A 20,645-nucleotide genomic window follows, 5' to 3' on the forward strand; every position below is an offset into this window, starting at 1 on the left:
TAAACTTAATAACCAACATCACTGTGGAAGCACTGGGTTACCAAGGATATTCCTAGGTTTTTTTCACCTATCAAGACACCAGGTTTCCTGTGGGCTACTTTTAAGTGACTGGAGAAAAACAGGCAAAACCAGAAAGTCTATTGCCAGCATCCATAAAAGAAATTAACTTGGGTTGTGCAGCTCTACTAGGAGCTTTATAAGTTGTAACTCACAAGGACGTATTGCCAAAACAAAGCACAGGAGAAAAAAATAATTACAGATTCTTGTTAGCCTGATTCTTAAGTGAACCTTAAGTACCTGTAGAGTTATACAGTTGTACAGTACCCGCCCAGCTACAACATTTTCATATAAAAGTGTACCAAGTGTTGCCTCCTGTGCCTAAATGCACTTTCTTGAAAGACAGTGGTATTTACCAAGTAGAATATTTCACCCAGGTGCTCAAAGTATTCACCCACTGCTGCACATTTCACTCTGAACTATCTTGAGTCCTTATGAATCAACACTCACTTCAGGAGATTATACTTCACTTAGCAGCATGCTAATAATCTCATAGCACTAAAAGAGTAAACACTTGATAGAGAATATCTACTATAAAACCAAAATGTCTTACTCTTCACTGAGGAATTCAAAGGCTTTAGATTTGTCACTGGGTAATTGAGATAAGGTGCTGCTTCTTTTCTTGACTGATGGAGTAATGTGCGAGGTTGGAGCATTATATTTAACATTGACAGGAGGTTCTGGTTTCTTTGCTGTATTGCTGGATGAACTGAAGAGCCTGCTAAAACTAGAAGAAGAGAAAAAGACAAGAGTCAAGATTTGTCAGATACATCCAAATTTGACTATGCAGGCAAAACACAGCATATGCCAGCCTGTTCAAGACAGTTAAAGTAAGAAACTGGAGCCCAACACACTCAGCAACACTCTCAAAGCACAAAAACCTCATGTCCCTAAGAAAAATTCTTAAAGGATTATTATCCCATTTATCAAATTCAATGAGAACTTCATCTTGAATTAACATCTACAGGGAACCAACAAAATTAGGATGTGAACATCACACCTGGAAGACAGCTCTAGGAAGGACATTAGTTCATGCAGAGAGCATTTCAAAAAACCCACTATTATCTATGCAACAAGATAAAACAGTTATCAGAAAATCACAACATGAAAAGGATTATTTGACAAACATCTAAACACTGGTTTAGATTTAAAGAGCTTGAAGTCAGAAAGGAGAATGTAACCATCAGTAAGCTGCACTTCACAGAGGGAAAAGAAGCTGAAATAAATGCAACCCACACAAGCTGTTCAGGTTTCTACTTTTCATCATAAAAATTAATCTGGAAAAAATGTTCAGAACAAGAATCCTGGGGCATATCCAGCTAGGAAAAAAATTCCCGCACTTTGGCATTTAACTTCACCAAGTGCACAGCCACTCACTACATGCTGCAGCTTACGATAAAATTTGTCTTCCAGAGCAGTCTTACCGAGCTGGCATGCTGGGCAACAGAGGAAAAGTGTTAAGATATCTTCATCTGCTAAAAAATAATTAGCTAACATACACAAATGCGCCAGCTAATTGGTTAGGGTCTTTATTTATTTCTGCCAATAAGCTGCGTTTCTATACTTACAACTGCCAAATGCTGGATCTTTTCTTCTCTTGCATGGCTGGATTTTCTCTCGATGCTCTACAAGAAATTAATTCCAAGTTTACTGAGTAAGCAACAACTAAAAAAGGAAAAGGAATGGAACAGTGTGTAACTCTTATTTTTTAAAAAAGGATAACATCTTGAAAATAAAGCCTGTTTTTTCACACTACTACTACTTTACTGATCAGAGCATAATACTGAAATTCCCACTACAGGAAATAAAGTTACATAATAAACTTCATCCACATTTCTTTGCATCCCAAACAAACCGGCAACTTTTCAGACAGAAAAGACAAGTGTGCATAACACTTCGTAATGAAAAAAGCTTGAATAAAGCAGCAAACCATTTTAAATTATTCTGCTCCCTATTTAATATTTTAACCACTGTTTTTTGTTTAAAGCCTATTATCAATTATTTACTGATGAAGATTAAAGTGTTCCCATAGCCATAAGTAAGAGATAGGAGAGGATTTCTACAGCAGATAATAGCTACAGAAGAACAAGCCATGGCTGTTGGGAAAGGATCACAGGCATGAGGACAATGGGAACAATCACATGTCACTGCTGTCCATGGCCAGCAGGCAGCACCACAGCCTCTGGTACCTGTGGTCAGGGACAAGGATGAGTTGGGCTGAGGTCTGAGGCAGAAGACTTAACGTTTTTAAACCACACATTCCAAACAACTGAATATTCAGGATGCAAATGGGACCAAATCACATCTTTATTGCTTATATTTAACATGCCTTGCACAATTTAAACTGTTTTATCCTGAACAACCCAAGTCCTTCGCAAGGAATTATGCTCAGTCTGAAGACAACACTATCCCTTTTCTGAGATCACAAGGTATGTGTACACACAGAGTAATTTTTAATGCCCAGCAGATTAATGTTATTTATAATTACCAACTTTTGGAACTGTTCCAGAAACCCTTGAAAAAATGAGTGTATTTCACATCATATGAAGTAACACATCTTCACTGAGGTCTCACCAAGAACCATTCTGACAAATTATAATCCCATAACTTAAAAACAATGATCCTCATGAGCAAGAGGAAAACAAGCAGAAGGCAATGAACCAGATCACTCAGCATCTAAAATTCACAAGGAGCTCTGTCAAAGATTCTGCAAGAGCCTTTTCACCTTATCATCTCAGTCCATCGGACAGCCTCCTGCAGCTCCATCAGCCTCTCCTTGTACTGGTTCCTCTCCATCAGCACTCGGGCCATTTCCACTCGCGTGAAGCGTTTCCGCTGCGCCGTGGGGACATCGCTCTAGGCACACAAGTTAATAATCATGGCAGGGACAAAGGTGCACCACAGGGCCCTGTAGAGCCACCCTCTGCCTCCTGATAACAGCCAGGCTAGGGAACAATTCCAGATTCCAAATAGTTTGGGGCTTTGAAAATCTGGGTTTTACTTTCCTCTCCTCCCATCTGTTGTATGCGATATAATGTGAATGAAAACAGCTCTTCAAAACAAGAGGGTGATAACAGTGGGCAGAGAGGAAAGCAAGCAAACTAATCACTGTCAATTTAAGTTTACTCGTGCTCTTTAGATCTTCTGTCATTTCTCTACAGGGAGGAACTTTAAAACTACTTATTAGGCAGTTAGTTTTAGTAGCACTCACTAAACACAGACTTCTAATGTCCCATTGTATTACACACACAAAACCACACATATACACCTACATCATCATCCTCTTTAGCCTTCTGTCTTGCTTCTTCTGCTTCTGCACGAGCTCTAAATAAAAAATAAAGAACAGCTGCACTAAATACCACAGTAGAGTTTTTCTTCTTTTCCCTTTTTACAACCATGGAATTAAACTTACTTTCTCAGCTCTTCTTCCAGTTCTTTATTCTTCTCTTCAAGCTTTTGCTTTGCTTGTTTTACAGCCTCTAATTCACCTTGTAGTACATCCTTTTCACAGGTCAATTCATCCACCTTTGCTATTAAATCATTCTTCACTACATTCAGTGCATTTCTACACAAACATTGAAAACATATGTTTATATGGATGGCCATGGTGATGCAGTTCAGCTTCAGCCTGGTTTTATTTTTTAAGACCCACACATTTCTTACACAGAGCTGCTGTAAAAAGATACAGCTTTCTTAGAGGTCAAACCATCTCCCCCCAAATCTTCAACATTCAAACACATTTACATTCTCTCTATTAGAAAAAAGTACTGATAAATCAGTTTTCTTGGAATAAATCCCTCAACAGTGCTCCAGTGGATTTGCCTCTGCACTTAAAGCTGTGTTTCTGACAGGGAGTTGATCTCATCAGGACAAAGCACTGCATTTCTTGGAGTCTTACAAGGATAAAAGCAGATTTTTCTTATTAGGTCCTTAATTTCTAGAAGAAGACCAACTCAGACAAATACACCTAAAAATACAAAATACTCACACCCCCATTACTCTTAGAACTGAACTTCCTTTGTATAGTTTCAATTCTGTACCAGGACACTGAAGATATAATGAAATAACAGGAAGTCAGTATTTTTTTTACATAAACTTTCTCACTTACTTTGTCTCCAGTAGCTGAGTGTTTTCCAAAATAAGGTTTTCAACCTCACGCCCCATTCCTTATAAAAGGAAACAAACACATCAAATTAGCAAATGAAATGGATGTTTTTACAAAACTTATGTTTTGCCATTGTCTAAAGTTAAATGAATTTTACGTATGACCAACTTGTCAGAAGAACTGTGAACTATCTGAAGTTTCAGGTCCAACCTACCTTCTATAATTAGCTTTCCCTCCCACCTTCTCCCAGCTTGACTTCAATTGAAAAAGCCCAAAGACATCCCTAACTAAGCACAGGCCAGTGCTGCTACTCTGTATATTTCAAACATGTTACAGTACTAAGTCAAAAACCAAACACAGCGTATGTTGTAGAAGTATTAGAGCACAAAATGTTCAGTTTAAAATGCTCAACTGTCTTTTACACCATTAGAATTATCACTTTTTGATCTTTTATAAATAGATTGTTATATACCAAAGTGTATCAGTTATAGACACAAGACATGCTGAATAAAGTTCAGATTGTGAAAGCCCTGCAGATTTCCCCAGAGCAAATGATACCTTACCAAAGAAATTATGGTCTTTAAAGCCCATGCATTCCATGTAGAGCAAAAACAAGAACAAGAAACATTTCATGTGAGGTGTAGTATGAGCGAGGAGGAATAAAAGATTAAGACTTAGAAAGTAAGAGTGAATTAAAACAAAGCCACCACCAAAAATCTGAAGTGGGATGTGATGTGATTAGAAGCAGGATTTATACAGAAGACTGATGTGGAAGAATTTAAGTTTGTCACAACCATTTCCATTGGTTAAACCTCTTCTAAGAATCAGTAACTTAATAAAAGTCTCTCATTTTCTGTGAAATAATTTAGAAGCACAGTCCTTGGAAGAAATTCTAAGCCATTCAGAAGTTTCCAATTAATATGCTCTAATGGAGAAAAGTGAACATAACTTTTCAAGTAACTCTTCAGTGTTACTTAAATTTCTGGAAATTAAATTCTCATCCTATTTTTTGTATACCTAATACAATTTTCCAAATTTTAAAAAAGGTAATTTCAGGAGAGAATAATTATTTTGCATCTTGCACAGCAAAATAATTATGACACAGATAACAGCGGAAATTATGTTAGCTCAAGATTAACATAAAGAATTATAAAGGTATCTTAATGGTGGAGGCCTTTTAAAATACTTTAGGAACACAATCTTCTAAGCAACTTTGGCAGCAGGAGACTTTAAAGATATTTGGATAAAGAAAAAAAGGTATCTATAAATAGACATGCAAGTCAAAGCTCCCTCTTTTGACATTTCCCTCTCTGGGTTTTGGATTAAAAGCAAATGACATTTACTCAAGTAATTTAGATCAACCATGGTTAATTTATCAATATCTGGAGAAATCTCCTATACTACAGCCATCAAGAGATTTTATTCAAGTTGCTATTGCTTTTTAAGCATTTTCAATATTCACGGATAAAAGTAGGTAGGATCACATCCAAGAGGTTTCAGGATCTTTTATAATGCAAGAACAAAAACTAGAAAGCCAGAGTGCAACAGCAAAAAAAAAGTTACCAAGCAGGGAAAAAATGCAGAGAGCATATTGTATGAGAGCAGCAACCAAGAATGCCTAACTGGAGAAGCAACAGATTTCAAAGATTTTTTGAATAAAGAAGCATACACACCAGAATATTCCCCTGGGTACGCAGCCCAAGAGAAAACAGATCAGAGAATCCCAATTAACTATTTTTAAACAACTCTATACTGAAATTTAATGCTCGCTTAGAACAGGTCCAAATACTTCAAACACACAGAGTATCCTGGGTGCAGGTGTGGCTTTTCAGGTTTTAGACTATGGTTGTTCTCAAAGTGAAATTACAAGTCTAAAATAAAATTTTCAGACCAACACATTCTGCATAACAAATGCAGGTAAAACCCTAGACTTAGTGTGCACACACTGGTGTTTCCAGCAATAGATTTACAGAAAATGGTAATAAACTCACTGATAAACCTTAAATAAGTTATATTAAAAAGTATATTATTTTTTGCCCATGCAAAACAAAGCATTAGGATCAGGACATCCTGACAATAGTTTGATTTCTTTAACCAATATATCACAGCTAAGGGATGGATGTTGCTCCACGTTAATACTTCTCCAGTATCTGTATTTTTACATGCAGAATGTGTGATTAGCTGTCTCTGAAAATGGAATGACATCCAAGAGTTTTAGATGGAGTATGTTGCAGTAAGGATGTGGAGAGCCTCACTGCTCAGAGTGACAACAAAGAAAAACCATCTCAGACTGGAGATAGGCCCATTACTCCTAGTGAGTAATACCTGCAGAAATGTCACCTGCTTGATATAAAATAAGTTTCTGGAGGAACACTGAACAACCAGAAATCCAGATTGCACACAGGAGTTTTAACAGTCCTTACAATCTGTATTTTTGCAAGGTCAGAGGACAGAAGCAAACAAGCTGCTGATTTTCTGCACACAACTCATTTCAAAAGCACCTGAGAGTAGCCTCTGCATTTTATACATTCCATAGTACCAGCTTTCATTATTTCAAAATGAGGCCTGAACAATAACATAGTAAAAATATCTTGCTATATTGTTTATAGAAAGATTATTCTTCTGATTACCTTTTTGATCTTGGTCAACTCAAAACTCTAATTTATTTCAGTCAGCATAGAAGTAACAGCAAACTGCTTAGGGGAAGGAGAAATATGGGTTTCCCCTCCCCTATCAATTAACAGCTTGATTCTCATATTACCACCATTTCATTTGCTGCAGTTCTCTTTCAAATTAAAATCTCTAAGAAGGTGATAAAGCCAGGCCACTACAGATCAGGCATGACCTGAATAAAACCACCTAAAACTAGTTCAAGACAAAAATCCTTCCTTGAGAAAAAAATCATGTTATGTAAGAGAACATACAGGGAGAAATGGAGAATAGTGTAGGAAGTGCCCCAAAAGATTAAGATCATTATACAGAGAGAAAGAAGTAACACTTTCTTCTGGTTTTGCATTCCAGTGATTACCTTAGGATGCTACTCAAACAATTTTAATGCAAATGAAGCCTAACAACAAATCCAGCAAGACTAATTAAGCACTTCCTAAAAAGGAAAATTTCTGTATTCAGCATCTTTCTTACCCAGTAAGTCTGCACCTTCATCCACATCTCCAATTAGGCCAGAACCAGCAGATGACAGCTCTTCAAAGAGTGACTCTGTGTTACGGTCAAATGCTCTGTTCTTGATGCCTTTGGTGGGAGTGCTGGGCAGAGAATTAAACAAGACATGAAAAAGCAGGGAGATAACACTCCCACAATGAAGAAAAGCTTTCTCTGTATTCTTTACCAGCAGTTCATTTGTTCCCTCTCAAACAAACTCCACAAGCTTTCAGTTGGTTTACAAGTTCTAGATTCTATTTTCAAATAATGCTTTGCCATCAAGATCCTAAACTTAAAGCAGTTGCTGATACTGAGCTGGACAGGAGTATAAAACATTAAAGCATACCAAGTTTTGGCCTATTGAAATTCAGCTGTGTCAGGACTTAGCCCAAATGCCTGAAGAACAGATAGCTCAGCTAAACTGGAAGACATTTAATATAATAAGAATGCAAGAGAACTGAATAGCAGGAAGTCAAAATATTCCTCTGGTCAGAGAAGGGGCTCCTTTCACACAAAGCTCTTTTTACACCCTTAAGATTCACCATACAGGATAATTTTATCCATCTCATCACAAGAATTAAACAAAGACAAGAAAAGGAAAATTCCCATACACAGCATCTTTAAATAACCTTCTAAAATTTGCCTTCTTCCTCAAATCATAATACACAACTTACCTGGAACCCTTATATCCACTGAGATCTTTATCCATATCCAACTCTGGAGTTGACTCAATAATTGCCTGAACTTCAGATTTTTCTTCATTTTCATTTTCCCCTGGGTCAAAGCAAGAGGTACATGCCCATAAACAAAATCATCGTGACATATTAACTACATGTAGTAGTTCTTAATCAATCACCAACATAGGATACTTCTGTACTAAGACTTACCAAAATAATTAAATTAAATGACCCACAGATTCTGATACTCTAGTGCAGATACTGGAATTTCTAGGTCTCTCCTGAATTTAACACAAGTCATCCAACAGCATTTATTTCCTACTACTTCTGCAACTGAAACCAAGATGTCCAACATATCACAACTCTTTGTGCCTTTTCTACTGCCAAAAAAAGATCATAAAAAATTCTGATTCTGAAGCAAAAATTACTAAAGTCACCAATAAACAACAGACTTATCTCTGACCAATATTCTGTACTCTTTAAAACACTGAATAAAAATCCCATTCTCATTTGTCACACAACAAAAGATAATTAATAAGTGATCAAATATGAGGTCCATAGTAACCCTACATTAAGAAGTTAAAGCAGCTCACCACTGCACACATTTCTTGTCTCTTGAGCGGCCTGTATTTCAATATTCTTGCTCACATCCAGCTTCTCATTTGACATCTCTGTGTCCTTTGCAAGCCCTTCAACATTTTCCTTCTGAGGGGTTTCAGCAGGCAGCACAGGAACATCTGAAGCAGCTGTGGATGCTGGCGTAGTACATTTGGAGCCTGCTTGGCTAACATCAGAGAGCTCATCCTAGAATTGCACCATTACCAGTAAAAAAATGAACATAGTGTTATTAGAAGAACTGGGCATATAAACTAAGGAACAGACAACAAAATCACTATATTTTACTGAAAATTATGCAAAGACAAATAAATAGAAATAATATTTTAAGCCAGTACAGTCATCTTTAGCCTATGGCTGTTTCACTCTTGTTAAGGCAATTACAGCTAAATAAAAATGCCTTTATCTTTAATGGCAATGTTTGATCTCAGCTGATAATTTTAGTCACTACTTTTCTGTGAAGGCTTCCAGAAAACAAGACTCTTTCTCATTCTAAGAGTCCTTCTAGCTGCACAATGAACTGCCTAATCTTTCCAGAGTTGTAAAATTAATGGTTCAGAATATACATGGTACCTTAAAAAGCAGCCACTGAAGAACTGATGCAAATATGGATTCAACTGACATAAAACTGTAGTAATTCATAGAATCATAATCACAGAATGATTTGGGTTGGGAGGGACCTTAAAGATCATTTTGTCCCAGCACCCTGCTGGGCAGGGACACTTTCCACTAGACCAGGTTGCTCCCAGCCCTGACCAACCTGGCCTTGAACATTTCCATATTTTCAAGCACTTCACTCAAGATTTCTGTGCTTTCCAGTCTGAACTGTGAGCACTGGCTGACACTGGGAAGAGAACATGGAACTGTGGTTACTACTTGTCCAGTTAGATTTCAGATCGACCAAGGAAGATCAGTAAACACTTCCTCCTCAGAAACTGATTCTGACAACAATTCAGAGTGACACAGTGTCAAGACCCATAAGTATGACATTAATTACAGACTTAATCCAGCTGCTGGACTCCAGACTGGGACCATCAGTCACTCAGAGCTGCACCAAGCACTGTGTGGGAGGGCAGAGTGGATTGTGTGTGACATAACCAGAGGCCACTACCTGAACATACCAAGAGCCCTTTTTCAGCTCTTCTCTCACCTCCTGCATTCACATTTTACTGCCCATTCATGCCCAGACCCACATCAGATGTCTGATCTATGACTTAAGCAGCACATGACAGTGAACAACAGCCCACTTCAGAAAGGGAAACAAGTCTGCCTGTTTAGGCCAATAGTTTCTAGCACACACCATTAGAGGAATCTTGTTGGGGAAAATGAAGATGAATCTTGAGGCTACTGTGTGCAAAATGGAGGCAGGATGGTAACTTTTGATAAAAAGTCTTGTAAAGTTTGTTTGGGAATCAGAGGTGAAAGCAAGGCTCCTGGACATGTCTGTGACATTTTTTAAAGAGAATGTGACTGAAGTTGTCAAGAACAAAAGGGTTTTAGATTTTGCAAAGCACAAATTCACTGCATGCCTTTTTGAGGAAGAAATAAAACTGAATTTTAAGGTTATTAAAAAAAAAAAAAAACATGGAAGAGACCTGCATGTAGATGTACACTGTCTAAATTGTATTTTGCATAAGATTACTATGAATTGCAACTTACACATTTCTCCTTTTGGAACTTACTAAGGCAAAATTTTTATTTGTGTGGGGACAGGGAGGAAAGCACACATTTATGTATATCGGCATACATGTAAAGCTGGCATCTTATAGTAACATCTCCACATTGAATTTCCAAGCCCTAGAAACAAAAATACATCACTAATTGCCTACCAGTTACTGACAGTTCTCATTGTTTTATAGTAAATTTTAGAACAACCAATTATTAATATTTGGTTTTCTGTCAAAAGTGTTCAGAAATACAGACACCTCTAAAGGAATGAAAGAAATGAAAAAAACACTCCGCAATTTACCCAATTGCTTTCTGAATGGGTGAAGTTGAGGCAGTGGCTAATGGTTCATACTCCAGTGAGCAGACACAGAAGGGAGGAAGTGGTGCCCCTTACCAAGGGCAACCAGAGCTCACACAAACGAGAAATAAAACCTCAGCAGAGCTGCTGGCTCTGTTTAAACATTTCTACATCTTTGTATTCCAAGAGCATCCACTAACTGATGCAGCACAAACTGATCACTGACTTTCACACACAAAGCTCAAGGAAAAAAGCTTGATAGCACAAGAAAAAAACAGGGAATATAATGGTCCTTTCCTTAAGGGAATTTCAAATCACCCCGTATATTTTATATTTCTGACTTTATTATTCATGGTATTTTTTTAGCTTACTCTTGGAAACCACACAGATTAAACTATTACAAATGTTTGTTCAAGATGTTGCTTTGGACTCAAGGAACTTATTCTGAATAAACAGATTTGAATAACTACAGTTTGTGCTATTTTGTGAATTCTCATTTTAGCAGTGCATTATTTTTAGAAGAATTATACCAAGAAGCCTATTTTGACAATACGGATTAGCCAATTTTCTGAGGGGAAAGATGGAATGAGAAGCTTCCCTTTCTACCTCATCCCCCATCAACTCTTAGTCATAACTTTTATTTATTGTACATGTTATATTTCAGTCAGCTTTCCTAAAATCTGCCAATTCACTAATGTTAACAGCATAAGACAAAGGGAATTGGACATGTTCAAGATCCAACCTCTTGACTAGCACTCTTTAAGTGAATTTTTTTAGAAGCAAACTCACACTGTCACTTTGATATCCCTATAATTAACCACTACTTACTCCTCCCTTTATCTCCTTATGATCTCCATGGTAAATAAATGGATTCCTATTAGCTCCAAATAGTTTTTGTAGTTCTGATCAGTTAATATTCCTGTGCTAGGCAGGTATTAAGTTCACTTAAGAGGAAACTCCTCTCAGCTATATGCCTTTCCAAAAATAACAGTACGTTCCAAAAAACCTCATGAAGAAATATATATTGGGAGGATTTACACATTCTGGAGTTCTTCACCCTGCAGATCCTCCTCCTGCTGGGCTGTGAGTGCACCCTAGACTGCCAGACTCATCACACTCCAATACCACTCCCCCATTCCTCCACTCCTGCAGGTTGTTTTATTCCACCCTCTCACAGCTGGAACGTAGAACAATTGCAGGAATTATAGCCAGGCTACAAGTAAGGGAAATCATGCTCACAGAGTAATTTAGGAAAGTTAGGTCGTTCTCAGCTCTGTGGTCTACCTGCACCATACACCTGGTAGTAGGTAGAGGCTGCATGAAGAGCACTGTCCATGTAGTAATCAAAGCTTTCCATCTAAAGCAGCGTTAATAAAGCTAATTAGACTGTTCCCACTACCTAGTAACATATTTAGAGTGGAAAAACAAGTTGGAACTTTGGAAAGGGTCCTTAGTCACAAAGAAAACACCCACTACTGAGAATAAGAGAACTAATCTGTATTATCACTCATTTGAAAAATACCCCCAACACTTTGTTTCTTGTACTAAGAAAAGTTCCCTCAAAGTTCACTGGAGTAAGCAACGCATTTGGGTTACACAGAGGTGTTTTAGGGGTCTACCTCCCCTCTTTCAATTTGATGGCTTCTTGTCTTTTTCCATCCTCCCAAAGATCCACCATCTGTAATGGGAATTCTTCCTGCCACACGAGGCAGCCAGGCTGCACTCACCTTGAGGCTGGTGTGGGACCGTGGCTGGCTCAGCTCGTGGAATTTCCAGTGCTCTGCCACAGGTGTTTCTGCCACCTCCCTCTGAGCCTCGGGCGTGAGGAGAGCATCTCCTGCAGGTAATGGGAAGATGCCCAGGGATATTGGACGTTCCTTCCTGTTGGAAAGACATGCAGGGTTCATCAGCCATCTCAGATGTCCCACAGTTTATTTTTCTGCAGCCTCTGAAATCAGCAGGGAAGTGGTGAAATTCCAGGTTTAAACATCCAGACACTGCTCCATTAAATGTGCAGTGCAGCACACCCAGACTGTGCCACAGCACCCAATAATTCCTCATTTCACAATTGCCAAGTCGATTCCATGGCTTTAAATAGCAGTTATTGATTTACACTACAGCTAATCTGTAGCAAACAACAGTTTTATAGAAATGAAACACCCGTTCAATAGAAGTACAAGACAAAAGTGTTTCCTTACTTCAGATGAAAACAGTTTTCAGCAGCCACTATTAAAAATACCGTTTTGCACCTTTTTCTCCAAAATATAACCACATAATTTCTACAACAGCAAAGAGCTAAATCATCAGCTGAAGCATTTGCAAAATTGTAAACAGTAAGCCTCAAGCAACTCTTCTCAAATCACTGGGTATTTTATTCCTGAAGATCACAGAAATGGATTTGTGTAAGAGAAAAGAACTGGGTCAGGGAATTACCAATGTTACAACTGGCTCAGCTAAAAATTGTGTAGTTTTTACCCAAGATCAGTTCAACAGTCTACTTCACCCCAAAGCTTGCACCAGCGAAGCAAACTATTTCATCCCAAAGTTTCACTGCTTCACTCTTTCTACTTCCCTATAACAAATAGCATTTGGAAATTCCAAAGGTTTACGTAGTAACCGTCAAAAGAAAATAAATCCCCAGCCAGTAGTGCGCTCAGTGAACAAAAGGATCCATTCTTCCTGCTAGCAAGAGACAAAACCACTGTGTGCAATGCCATTCATAGGATACTGTGGCCAGCCCTGAAAAGGAAAAATATCAGCCAGGCCTAGAACCGAGATAAGCAAAGTGTTTGTTCAGGCATAACAATGTAATGCAGAAAAAAATTACTATAATCAACTAGCACAGCTTTAAATATAGCAGACGGAGAAGATAAAAGTATGCACAAGTGATGGCATAGTTTTCACATTTTAGCATTATAAAAAGCCAAGACACAACCACACATGGTTTCTTTCACAAGGCCCTTCACAGATTAAGCATAACCTAGGCAGAATTAGTATCTGCATACAAAATACATGCAAATATACAGCAAGGAGTGATGAAAAGCAAAACCTAAGCATTTTTGGACATATTTTTGATTTTGTTTATTTACTTGAAGAAAAGTTAGTGAAGAAGGGATTTTATTTACCAATTAACCAGTAAACTCCCTTTGGTAAATTTTACATTGTCAAAATCATAATGTTCAAACAGCAAACAACTTGAATTGCCATGAACCTTTCCAGTGCAGGTGTACAAAGATGCTCCTTGTCACAAAAACCTTTGCACCTGATTCTCACATTGGAGCTATCTTGGTCTTTCAGAAGTATTATTCCAAATTAATTCGTTAATTGTGAAATAGTTTAGCACACCAAAGCAGGCAGCAAAGTGAGTAAAGCAAAATCAGTCTGGGTTACAAAATTCAAAACATCAGATAATGTTCCAGCATCTGCAACTGCTGGAATGAGAAACCCCACAGTGGATTCCAAGGATTCCCACTATTGTAACAGGTCCTGCTTTGTTTTTGATTTCCCACAACTCTCAAGCATGTGGGGAACAAAAGACAGGCTACAGAAGCTGAGATTATGTCAAAAGAGAGACCATTTTAGTGGATAAGAAGTGAAAGAACAAAAAGTGGAAGAAAAGCTGCCCTTCAGTGGTTGCTAGAGCTGCATTGTGAGGGGCCCGGCCTCAGGCAGAGGGTCCAGCACATTTCCATATTGCAGGACAGCCACAAAGCTGATCTGCTTTGCAATCCTCAAAAGAAAGAGAATATTAAATGGGGACAGTTTAAACAGTTCACGCCTGGCAGCATTTTTTCCCCCGATTCGTTTGAAAAAAACTTGATAATAAACATACTTTGATGTGTTAGAACAGAGGTCAGGTGCATTGCAAGGCTGTACAGTAAATGAAGTTTGCAAAAGAGGCTGTTTTGGAAACGAAGCTTATTATGTGAGTCTCTGCATCAAAGAAATTATCCAATTAGATTGAAGCAATTTCAATTTATTTCACTGCTCGTTGAGCAGAAAGCAAAGAACCTCTTCTGCCTCCCCAGTGCCCAAAAAATATCTGAAAATGCCACAGTGAGCAGAATGGAAACACACTGTAAAAGCCTAAACTAATATTCTGAAGTGATGCACTGAAGCATTTGCAGGAACCTTTAGGAACTTTTAGATGCTCAGTTCTAAAATCTGACTAGTGTTTACAAATAGAAAAAGTTCTTCTACAATTACAATCCTTCATCCTATATTTTTATCTCTTTTTTTAAATTAATAAAGACTAAGAAAGTGAATTTCAACTCATATTATAACTAAAGCAAATTAGAAGGGTAGGAAAAACATAGCTTCCCCAAACCCCTCAAACGCATTAAATACTCAAGGGGAGCAAAAGCACACTACAAAAAAAAAATCTATTTCTCAAACCATCTGACTCGTTTAAAAGTAACTTGTAAGTTACTGAATATGAGGTTCTGTTTTTTGGTTTTGTTTGGTTTTAGAGTTGGGAAATATTTGTTCTGGGTTTGGGTTCCCCCCCCATTTAAACAAATACAGCCTTACTAACTAGGCCAATCTATAGAGTTTCACTCGAAATTTATTTTATGTCTTCAAATTTAAATATTCATTCAAGTTTTTTTTTATCAGCTACTGGTATAAACTGGTATTTTTTTCCATCTATTGATTGCTTTTAATCTTTGGAACAACACTTCTGTGCTCACAGACCCAAGTTGAAAGCATACTACCATATGAAATCAACATGCACCAAGTATTAAGAAGGAAAAAAATCACATTAGTGACTTCACAACATTAGTGTTCAGAGAACACAAATTTCCAGCATTTTTCTCATTTAAAATAAAATTTACTATTAAATTTATAACCACAGGTAGAACATGTCAAATTTTCAGGCCAGAAAGATGCATTTTAAAACTTTTCCGTCTGTAATTATAGTATTAAAACATGCCAAGACTACTTTTGGCCACAATATTCTAAAGCATTTCTGTCTGCTACTGCTCCAGGCACATAGGACAAACAGAACATAACCTGAGGGGGGGACAGACAGCTGGCAACTTGCCATACAAGTACTGAAACAGAGGAGAGGGCAACATTTGGCTGAACAATAGTGAATATGCTTTAAGAGCTCTAATGCTTAAATAATGGAAGATTTTTTTTTCCCCCCACCAACGAATAATCAGATTTCTTGAAAATAACATGATCAATTAATTACTGTGGTTTTAACATCAATTAACTGATCTTACATAAGTATTTTTATTAAAGCAGGTGCAGTTTAATAGTACAAAGCCTCAGACTGCATACATTTGTGCTACACAAGATCAGCCGAGTCCCTGACAATACACTGAACGTGAGCTTTATCCCTGACATTAACACTGCAGCTTCTGCAGCAGGTTACAATAAACTGATGCTAAAGCTTTGCACAGAAAAGAGATACATAAACTGACCTTAAATAAAAGGCAATGATAAAAAACTGATTGTATCTCCACGCATAGACAATTTACAACAAAGCCTGACATTTAATTCGTCCCTGTTTGAAAAAGCATGAGAACAGAAAGCAGGGGAGCAGCGAGAGCACACAAAGATGGGGTTCAGCGGGTCGGAGTACCTGAGGATCCTTGGGAGATTCTGCGTCAGAGCTGGCACCCCCGTGGAAATGGAAAAGTGCACAAGCAGCAGAACAGAGAGCGACACCAGGATGGCTGAGTTAATGACCACCGCCCCGCCAACGAAGCCAAACACAAACAGCAGCATGCAGCCCGGATTCATGGCGCTGCGCTGGCATGGTGGAATGCCGGCTCCAAGAAGGCTACGCAGGGGCCAAGGGGGGATCTTTGTAGGCAAAGTCTGTCATTCGGCCGCCACCACAAAAACAATGCCATCAGCAGCAGCAGCATTCCACTCTTCTGCAGCAGCTCCAAAGCAATGACATCACCGCCCTCCTCCCCCTCGCCGCTCCTCGCAGCATCAATGCAGCAGCGCAGAAGCACAGCCAGCCCCGAGTGCTTCTCCCTCCTTCCACCAAGGGTTCATAGATTCCAAAGCTCCCAAATCTGCATAATCTATTCCCAGCAAGCCCTGAGGACAAGCAGGTACCATGCACGCACACAAAGACGCGGCCAGATGGCGGCCATGCCGGGACAGCCACTGACATTTTCCCTGCCTGCCCCAACACAAACATTCCAAAAAGCTCCAATTGTTTAAGGCTAATTAATCTAGAAGTATATCTCAACGCTCAGCCGCACAACAGCAAAAGCTGCTTTCTACAGATTTCTACGCCGTTCTCTTACTGCATTCCAATCATACAACAAATCTTTCTGATTCAGCCCAACTGTTGTTGTAGGATTAAAGAACAAAGTCTTGCAAACACAAATGAACAGAATTTTTTTTCTCATTTCAGGGTGACAGCAATAAATAGCTTACCTAATTCTACTGTGTGTTGTGGATTCTAGCTGATCACCCCCTGTTAGCTGATGAAGTTTGGTTCTTTCCAAGTGCTCCATATAATTGTGTATCATCTGTTTAAAAGGACAGAAACAGCAAAAAATATTTAGTAACATTTACTTGTACTACAACTGCATAGTTCTTGACCAATATATTCTCCCTCTGTAATGCTAAATAGTAAAAGCACTTAGAGATATTAAAGAAATAAAGAAAAAAGAAAAATTATGCAGAGTGTAAAACCACAAATCAGAAGATAAGTCCATAATAAATCAAAAATATTGGAGAACTTCCTTGCACATTAATGCACAGGAAACATCCTAAGGGTAAAGAAAGTGCATGCAATATTTCAAATGTGAGTTTGGAAAAGAACTACCATGTTCAAATCCATTTTAGAGTCTGAGACCTCTATGTCCAGCAGATATTAGCATTTTTTACATGATACATAACAGGCACTATAGGCCTAATTAAAAAGTGAAGGTCAGACAAGATGCTCCTCAAATATTAAAGACTCTGAATCCACAGGCTAATAATCAGATTATTTCTGTAGGCAGAAATAGGAAGTCCCCACTTCTTCTCCTTTTTTCTTCTAAAACACAAATAAACTTAAGCTTTCTGCATTTTCTATGAGGGAAGTTTGGTTTTAAATTATCTAGGCTGACATCTCATTAAAAGGACAGAGTGGCTGTGGATTTTTAGCTCTCAAGACGAGTTCTGCTTGCTCTCTCTTTCTCACAAGAGACAAGCACAGGCCAACATGGTATTCCTACAGCCATGACTTGTTTAATGAGCCCCAATTCCCACGGCCAAAGGATGCTGCTCTCTCTCTCCTATAACTGATCCAGGACATGCATGGGGAGAAGGACGAGTTATCACTGCATCATTCCAAGGGCTTCTTTTGGACACACATCTCTGAACTTAAACCTGGGAAAGCCTGAGAAGCCTGTGTACAATTTGTTATTTTTAGCACTTCCAACGTTCACGTTCACAGATGAATAGGGCTCTAAGAACAATAAAGGAAAAAAAATCACAGGTGTACTGCAGAGGAATTTAGTGTACTTTTTTTTCCTGAGACATAATCGGGAATCTTAACAGCATCCTCTAGGAAAAAAAAACCCAAACAAACTACTCTTTAAAATTGTAATTTCTTCTGCTATTCTACAAAGGATATACAAACACTTCAGAATAGTGATACTCCAGGCATTTGTACAACCAGTTTATATAATCTTTTCTTTTGGGGGCAGCTGCACACGAGTACTGAACTCAGCAGGACCTGGAAACCTACATTTATGTGTTACTCTCAAGACAGGTTTGATGTATCCAAGTTTGACTTTCAGATGCCACCAACCTCCACTAGTTCCAGCTTCTCCTCAAATGCTGTTTGCCAGTATTAGCTACATAGGAATAAATATTCTTAGTGTTATACTTTCCTGATCAAACAAACCAGCTTAACACATCCTGACTGATGGATATTCTATGAATCAGTAACTTATGTTAAGTGCTGGTTACATACAGATGTTGGTTTTCCCAGCATTCACCTGAAATAATAAATATAATTCAGACCAGAACAAAATATCATGCTATTTTCAGAGAAACATTATATAATATACTTGGACTGCTGTCAAAAGCTTACAACATTTATCCTCCAACCAAACGCGGTGTTTCACCAGACCATCCCATTTGTTTTCTGGTTTTTAATGCTTGCTCACACACAGAGACAAACAAAAGGCACAAAAGGACTGAAAGCTCCACCTTCAACCATCCACATTTGTTTTTTTCCATTTCAACCAAGCAGCCAGAACTAGGTTCTCTGCTTGTTCCTTTGCATAGTTTTTCACAAATTTATTATAATACAGATAGTTTAGGAGCTCCAGGGGAGTGGGGGGACTCCCAAGAGTGTATGACTTTGAAATGCACATTAGACCATTCCATACCCTGTTCATGTATTCCCTCATCATGGGAGGAAGATGTTATTGACTCACCTACAAACACTCCCATTTTCAGCACACCAATTGGTTTCTCAAAGTTAAATTTTAAATAGAACAACTATTGTGTTTTCAGCCAGTGAACAGAAGATGAGTGTCTCTCATCAACAGAAGACGAGCAGTTCCCTCCAGGGAACTGCTAACACATAGGAAAAAATAACAGGGTCAGCAAAACCCACACAACTTTCATGTTTTGCAAAGGACATGGTTTTAACCTACTCTCGTCCCTCATCTCAGTCTGTTCTCTTATTTACTGAAACTTCTCATCACATGTATTACCCACAGAGGCTGGAGGGCAAGTCAATTTAAACGACTGTTCAGTTTCTATTGCTCTGCAGCTGAAAATGAAGCTGATAATAAAATAAGCAAATCTGTAGATCACATACTTCAGCACAATGCACACAAGCTATAGGAACTGAAAAATAAAATTAAAACCAGAATGTGCAGTGCTGCATGGCAACTGAAGATTCACAGAATCATAACCTTCTATGTGCATGTGCAGTGCCACACAGCAATTTCTCCACAGATCCAGGCTATATGTGCCTGTGGTGTCCAAAAAATCAGAACAGGGGTACCACCATGTAAAGCCCACTCTCTGCCTCAACTCAGGGTCCCAAGGATAAAAGTTCACAATACTGGAATACTGTCCACAAGGAAAAGGGTTCCTCACCCTCCCTTCCCATGGGATGGGGAGCTGCACAGGTAGTGCTGTAGAGTCATAAGAAATGATGTGTGAATTCCCAACTTCCACAGACTTAATTTGAAGGTTAAAGTAATAAATACTGCAGCTTCTTGAGAAATAAGCCCACTCTAACTGCTCATCTGCAATAAAACTTTGAAGACTCACTCCAAAACCACTGGGATTTGAACCAAATGACATTCAAAAATCTTTTCAATCTAAATGACTCCTCATGCTTTGGCATATCCATGAAGTGCCACTCTGATCTAAAATCCTGTAATGAATTAATGCACTAGAATTCTGAGGACTCAAAATCTGATTAGAAGTTCTACAGTTTCGAGATTATTCCACTGTTGAAATAAAAAGGTTTTAATATTACTGATTTTTTTTTTTACTTAAATGGATTGAATTGCTCTCCACTCAGCATAACTTTTACTAAAGTTATACTAAATAATTAACTATGTCTACTCATCTTCAATACAAGCTGCAGTATTTAGTCATCCATAACCTTTCACTACAGACAATTTGGTAACTTTTACTGAAGTTATGTTGGAGGACAGATGATAAATAATTAACTATGTCTACCCATCTTCAATACAAGCTGCAGTATTTAGTCATCCATAACCTTTCACTACAGACAATTTGCTCTGCTGCCCATGAAGTCCACAAGTATTTTGAATACAACCAGTTTTTCCTAGGAATACACATCACAAACACAGAGCACTTCAGCATTGCTGCAATTAAACACATTGCTCAATTATTATTAGCTCAGGGGATTAAAGATAAACTCAGAACTTGGAAGAATTACCTTAGTTAACAGCATTTCACAGTTCAGGTGTTAATGATTTTAAGGCACATGTACAAACCAACTACAACATGCTTTTGAACACATTACAGAGTGTACATGAAATCAACTCCCTTTGAATGCAATGTCTTTCCATCTCATAAAAATACTCAGATTGGTTTCCTCATAGGGCATGTG

General features: G+C 38.2%; 1 protein-coding gene across 12 annotated transcripts in view; it reads right to left on the minus strand.

Moving 5' to 3' along the window:
• SPAG9 (sperm associated antigen 9) overlaps positions 1–20,645 on the minus strand; it is a 59,679-nt gene that overhangs the window by 18,498 nt on the left and 20,536 nt on the right. For 6 of the 12 annotated variants that reach the window (XM_039716476.1, XM_039716479.1, XM_039716471.1 and 3 more), the window contains exons 5-16: positions 16,982–17,076; positions 12,307–12,460; positions 8,592–8,802; positions 7,996–8,095; positions 7,304–7,425; positions 4,166–4,223; positions 3,470–3,622; positions 3,330–3,381; positions 2,783–2,913; positions 1,626–1,682; positions 1,482–1,493; positions 611–784 (exon numbers count right to left, since the gene is read on the minus strand). In XM_039716476.1, the coding sequence (XP_039572410.1) occupies positions 611–784; positions 1,482–1,493; positions 1,626–1,682; positions 2,783–2,913; positions 3,330–3,381; positions 3,470–3,622; positions 4,166–4,223; positions 7,304–7,425; positions 7,996–8,095; positions 8,592–8,802; positions 12,307–12,460; positions 16,982–17,076 (1,319 nt within the window). Of the gene's footprint in view, positions 1–610; positions 785–1,481; positions 1,494–1,625; positions 1,683–2,782; positions 2,914–3,329; positions 3,382–3,469; positions 3,623–4,165; positions 4,224–7,303; positions 7,426–7,995; positions 8,096–8,591; positions 8,803–12,306; positions 12,461–16,166; positions 16,470–16,981; positions 17,077–20,645 lie in introns of those variants that run through there. The other 6 variants (XM_039716472.1, XM_039716475.1, XM_039716478.1 and 3 more) reach the window with 4 other exon arrangements.

The sequence above is a fragment of the Passer montanus genome, unplaced genomic scaffold (genome assembly GCF_014805655.1).
Source record: "Passer montanus isolate IOZ18808 unplaced genomic scaffold, ASM1480565v1 scaffold35, whole genome shotgun sequence".
NCBI classification, from domain to species: Eukaryota; Metazoa; Chordata; class Aves; order Passeriformes; family Passeridae; genus Passer; species Passer montanus.